The following is a 5,763-nucleotide window of genomic DNA, read 5'->3' as shown; positions in this document are numbered from 1 at the left end:
TTGTTCCTATCAAGACTGGTATGTCTGTGGCGAAGTTGACTGAGATCTACATCGAGCAGATTGTGAGGTTGCATGGTATTCCTTCTAGTATTGTGTCGGATCGGGATCCGAGGTTTACTTCTAAGTTTTGGGAGAGTTGCAAGCTGCTTTGGGAACTAAGTTGAGATTGAGTTCTGCTTACCATCCTCAGACCGATGGGCAAACAGAGAGGACTATTCAGAGTTTGGAGGATTTGTTGAGAGCTTGTGTCTTGGAGCAAGGTGTCAGTTGGGACAAATGTCTACCGTTGATTGAGTTTACTTACAACAACAATTTTCATTCTAGTGTCGGTATGGCACCGTTTGAGGCTTTGTATGGTCGGAGGTGTAGGACACCGTTGTGTTGGTTTGAGTCAAGTGAGTGCTTTGTTAGAACCGGAAGTTGTGCAAGAGACTATGGAAAAGGTTAAGATGATCCAAGAGAAGATGAAAGCATCTCAGAGTAGACAGAAGAGTTATCATGATAAAAGGTGAAAAGATATTGAGTTTCAGGTTGGTGATCATGCGTTTTTTAGAGTGAATCATGTGATTGGTGTTGGTCGTGCTTTGAAGTGTCAGAAGTTGACTCCTCGTTTTGTCGGACCGTTTGATGTTGTTGAGGAAATTGGGGTTGTAGCGTATCGGATTGCGTTGCCACCATCTTTGCCGAATCTTCATGATGTGTTTCATGTGTCTCAGTTGAGGAAGTATGTGTATGACGCGTCTCATGTGATTCAAGTGGATGAACTAGAAGTAAGAGATAATTTGACCGTTGAGATTTGGCCGGTTAGGATTGAGGACCGAGAAGTGAAACGTTTGCGTGGCAAGGAAATTGTTTTGGTTAAAGTGATTTGGGTTGGACCAACTTGTGAGAGTGCCACTTGGGAATCGGAGAGTAGGATGAAGGTTTCGTATCCGAAGTTGTTTCCTTCAGGTAATTTTCGAGGGCGAAAATTCTTTTTAGGGGGGAGAGTTGTAACAACCCGATTTTCGTTATATTTATTTTAATTACTTTTATTGTGTGTTTATATGTGCTTGTGTGTGATCATTCATCATTTGGTGCATTTTCATGGGTTTCCGTGTTAGAAAGGTAATTTAGTCATTTTGGACTTAGGGGTATTTTGGTCATTTTGTGAGTACGGGGAAATGATAAATTTTGGTGAGGATTATCTTAGTCTTTAGTGAGAACCGTTATTTCTGCTAAGTTACTAGAGTGGTAATTAGTGTTTTACCGTTACGTGACCGTTGTTGATATTTTACCGATAAGTGACCGTTATTAGTAAATTACCGTTGAGTGTGTAGAAACATTTTAGATTTGAGTTGGAGTGGGTTAAGTCCATTAAGCTTTAGGGTTAGGCCCATTAAGGGGATATCCTATAAAAACCTTGTCTTAGAGGAAATTTCTAAACACATTCATTTACAAGATATTTTTGAGAGAGATAGAGAGAGAAAGTGGGAGAAAGAGGAAGAAAGGGTTAGAGAGAAGAGGAACTTGATGATTCAAAGATTGGAAGAGATCTAGGAGCTAAATTGAAGCTTGAGCTGGGGAATTAATCTAACTAAGGTAAGGGGGTTAGAATTCATCATAATCATATATTGCAATTTTTCAATTTTGTATGAATAAGTGCTTAATTGGGTAATTGATTAATTGTTCAGATGATGAAATTTGTGCTCTAATTATGATGTTATGTTTGAATGCATGAAGTTGTTGATAATTGAATTGTTGTTAGAGAAATTTCATGTTCAAAGTATGAGAAAGTGGTATATGTTGAAATATGCTCAAATTGTTGAATTATGCTATGTTGTTGTTGAATTGTGATAAGATTCATGATGTATATAAATGGGTAGTTTGTGAATTGTACTCAATTGATGAATTGTGACATGTTGTTGTTGAATTTTGATGGAATGCATGATTATAAGTTGTTGTTGTGGTTGATTGTTGTTGATAATCATTTATCATGATTTGGGTATGAATTATGATTGAAGTTGTTGTTGTTGAATTGAGTTGTTGTGATGAATTCATGGTTTAATGATGTTGTTGTTGTTAATTTATGTCACTGAGTGTTCCATTTTATGAAGTTGTTGTTTGGGTTAATAGTGTTTTTCACCCCTGTAATATATGTCATTTTCGGTTTTCGCTCCTATAAAATTTTCGGTTTGATTTGTACCCTCGTAAAATTTTTATTTTCCAGAAAACATCTCTAATAGGCCATTTTCAGAATTTTTTTTCAAGAAATTTTGGTTTTTGAATGGCCTATTAAGGGTGTTTTCCGAAAAATAATTTTTTACAAGAGTGCAAATCAAACCAAAAATTTTATAGGGGCGAAAACCGGAAATGATATATATTACAGGGGTGAAAAACACTATTAACCCTTGTTGTTTTAAGAGTTTTGATGAAAATGGGTCATTCATGGTGGATTATGATTCTTGATGAATTAAGGTGAAATGTTGGTGTTGTTGTGTTGATATAATATACTCCATCGGTAATAAAAAAACTGAGACACGTGTTAAAACAATGTAGCTTCAGCTCTTATAAGGTACTAGTTGAGAGACCCTAAGCACATTTTCTATTCCATTCAAATTTAAGTAAGAAGGTGCTATTTTATAGGTAAGTGGGGATTGAACAAAAACAGTTACTAAAATAATGCCAAGACTCTAAATAATATCTCAATTTCAAGGCTTTTTTTAATAAAAGCTCTTTAATAGCAAGTAAACAACAAACTATTTTGGCTGAACAAAAACGTGTAGCTTGACTGAGAAAAAATATGAAGTAAATAATAATAATATGTGTTTCAAACTCCCTCACTTCAATCTCTAAATATTGACTTTTGTTGATTGCTTTTGGTTTATCTATTTAGATGATGTATTTTGTCCAGTCATGTTTCCCGGCATGATTATATAATCTTAATAGCTTATGCCCAGTTCTTGATCTGATTATTATTGGAAGGTTGAAACGGAAGCATACAGATCAATCAACTTTGATGTTTATCGAAGAACAATGTAATGCGAATCATATTTGCTTTAGCTTTTGTTTGTTAATCGAGGAATTAGACATTCAAATTATACTGTTCAAACTAAGCATCCCTAGTCCTATATCATGATTGGCACATAGCAGTGCTATTGCAAATGATTCATATTTTGGGACATTTATTTGTGGGGATAGTATGTTGGCTCTTTATCAATTGAGAACCTTAAATTATACATTCTTGAGTGATAAAGTTAATTCTACAATTAACAAACTCTCGGCAGTTAACTGCCAAAGTTTTTTCGGCAATTAACTGCCGAAGGGCAATTTACTTGTGGGATTTTTTTGAACGAAATGGTTTCCAGTTTCCACGACACTTGATATTAAAGCACGCAAGGGTGTCACACATCTTCATCCATTCAAAAATACTTTATTTAGATTAAGAAAAATAAATAAAACGTTGCAACATAATAGTTTTCAAAACTTTAAAGTATACATCTCTTCACAATTTCAACAAAAAACTTACGCAACTGTGAGGTCCCGGCTTTGAACTTGGATCACGACGTTCGAGCTTGCAATTTCGACATTTGCCAGTTGAGCTAGGACTTCTAGACATTTTGACCATATTCTAACACAGGGATTGATAAAAAATAAATAAAGGTGATTTTATATTGGATCAACACTTTTGTGCAAAACATGGGGAAGTATGATGTTTACTATGTAAACTCATTGTCAGTAGCTATATTGTCCGCAATTTCGACTCAACCCAGGCCATTTATTTAAGAGTAAGTGTCCCTATTGATGTAACCGGTCATTAGGTTGATGATTTATAGTACTGCATTAGATTCCAAAAACTAGGAATAAATGACAGTTCTGATCTCTCTCATGTAATACTGGAAGTGTGGATGCAAATAGCGGTCCAACTTAATTTGCTCCGTCATGCCAGCTGAAATGAATTTCAAAATAAAACAAATATATGAACATAGAAGCAAAAAGATAGGAATGAATTATTTATCAGCACTTGTATTAACTTAGCACAAAGTGTCTCTTGTGATATCACAGAAAATTACTGTGATTCGAACAATGTCTACTCACCAAATGCTGAGAAGAAAGACTTGTATTGACAACCATATAAGGAGTCCAAAAACTCTTTAAGATGTGGAATTTTTTCAATCACTGTCAAGATCTCAGGAGCATCCACTACCTGATGCAAATTAGTCTAGTTAATACTTACTTGCCAAGAAACAACAAAACAACAGTTAAAAGAAAAGATAAATGGTGTAATGGCGACATAAAAAAAAAAATAGAAGTACCTTTTGCTTTAATGAAACTCTATCCAATGTTATGATGCTTGTCAAAACAGTGTAAAATATAAAGGTGTCATAGGGAAAAAGTTCATAGGTAGTGGTTGAAATAGAATCCAGGAACAATGTGTCAGCCTTCTCAAAATTTCGAGTCGATATGCAGTAGAGGCCTTCATACACTTTCAGCCTATTCTTCCTTTCCCAGTCACCACCTTCTTCAAACAAGCTATCATATGGTACAAACAGTTGGACAACCAATTCTTAACAGAAAATTATAGCAAAGGATATAACTAGAGATATTTGAGATTCAAAGAATTACCTTTTAGCTTTGTCAATGCTTTTGGAAATGAGATCAAAATCCATGCCAAAGAAACCATGCTGCAATGTATAAAATACCAGGTCCATCTTCTGCCCAACTGCAACAGTCTTGGTTTCTGTTATCTTGAGATGTTCCAAGGCTTTCTCCTGGTACATAGAGGACAGTGTTAACTTGATTCCAGCAGCAAAAAGGAAATGAGCAATAAATTATAATAGATATACATACATTGTCCCCAATCCGGATGAAAAACAAGGATTTTGCCAAGCGAGCCTCACAAACTTCACTCATCACCTAAGTTCTCTGCCAGAGTGAAAATGAAAGTTTTGGTAAACATTATCTCATTTTCATCTGTCAGCTCAAAGGCTGGTGATTTTTCAGGGCACAACGGTCATTGAGCTTAATCTTATTGCAAGTAACATTGTAAATGATTGCAGAATGACAATTTACATGATGCTACATCATTGGAACCATTAAGATATGTATTTATTGATCCTTTTCTTTCTTGGTTATTTAATTGTCTATGAAGTAATATTAGTCCAACTATAAGCTTAGTTCTATATGGATGTATGATGACTTTTCACTATATAAAATACAAATTATTCATCATTTTTAGGTATATGTATACTCTTTACATTTATTATTCATCATATGTATACAATTATAATAATAATATTAATGAAAAACCCCATAATAAGCAAGGTTTGACCAGGTCACAATATGTAAAAATAAACTCCAGTAGAAATGCTAATTTGATTTAAAAGCACTCTATATATAGTTTAACAATACAAATGTATACACATAATAACACATCTTTTTCCCACAACAAAGACTCATTATACTCAACTATAGTCAACTTTCATATTAAAATCAACATATAATCTGAATGGCATAAATTGTTTTCACAAAAATAATATTCCGTTCAACTTCAATCAAACTGCTAGACGGGGAAACCTTAATTGTAGAGATTCTTGAATAGGGAACACATGGATTCACAACTCCAAACATACTTCTTTAGCAGGAATTCAGCATCTTACTTTGTTTTAGTAAGGTTTGTACATCAAGATAAGCTAATCAACGCAGTTTACAAGCGATGAAGATGTTGCAATAATGAGCGATAACAAACATCAATCATATGAAAGGTCAGAGACTGAAGATTAC

At 34.4% G+C, this 5,763-nt stretch overlaps 1 protein-coding gene and 1 long non-coding RNA gene across 2 annotated transcripts; one reads left to right on the top strand and one right to left on the bottom strand.

Moving 5' to 3' along the window:
* Positions 1–1,440: 1,440 nt before the first annotated feature.
* Positions 1,441–3,046, top strand: LOC120577656 (uncharacterized). Its single transcript, XR_005643626.1, has 2 exons — positions 1,441–1,581; positions 2,965–3,046. It is a non-coding gene; the product is annotated as an uncharacterized lncRNA (long non-coding RNA).
* Positions 3,047–4,069: 1,023 nt separating this feature from the next.
* Positions 4,070–4,691, bottom strand: LOC25502576 (26S proteasome non-ATPase regulatory subunit 6). Its single transcript, XM_024772975.1, has 3 exons — positions 4,606–4,691; positions 4,296–4,512; positions 4,070–4,186 (listed from the first exon to the last, which is right to left on the bottom strand). Exons 1-3 carry the CDS (start codon positions 4,689–4,691, stop codon positions 4,070–4,072), a joined length of 420 nt encoding a protein of 139 aa, XP_024628743.1.
* Positions 4,692–5,763: the final 1,072 nt, after the last annotated feature.

The sequence above is a fragment of the Medicago truncatula genome, chromosome 8, assembly GCF_003473485.1.
Source record: "Medicago truncatula cultivar Jemalong A17 chromosome 8, MtrunA17r5.0-ANR, whole genome shotgun sequence".
NCBI classification, from domain to species: Eukaryota; Viridiplantae; Streptophyta; class Magnoliopsida; order Fabales; family Fabaceae; genus Medicago; species Medicago truncatula.
The sequence above is the reverse complement of the archived record's forward strand: the minus strand, read 5'-3'. Positions and strand labels throughout refer to the sequence as shown.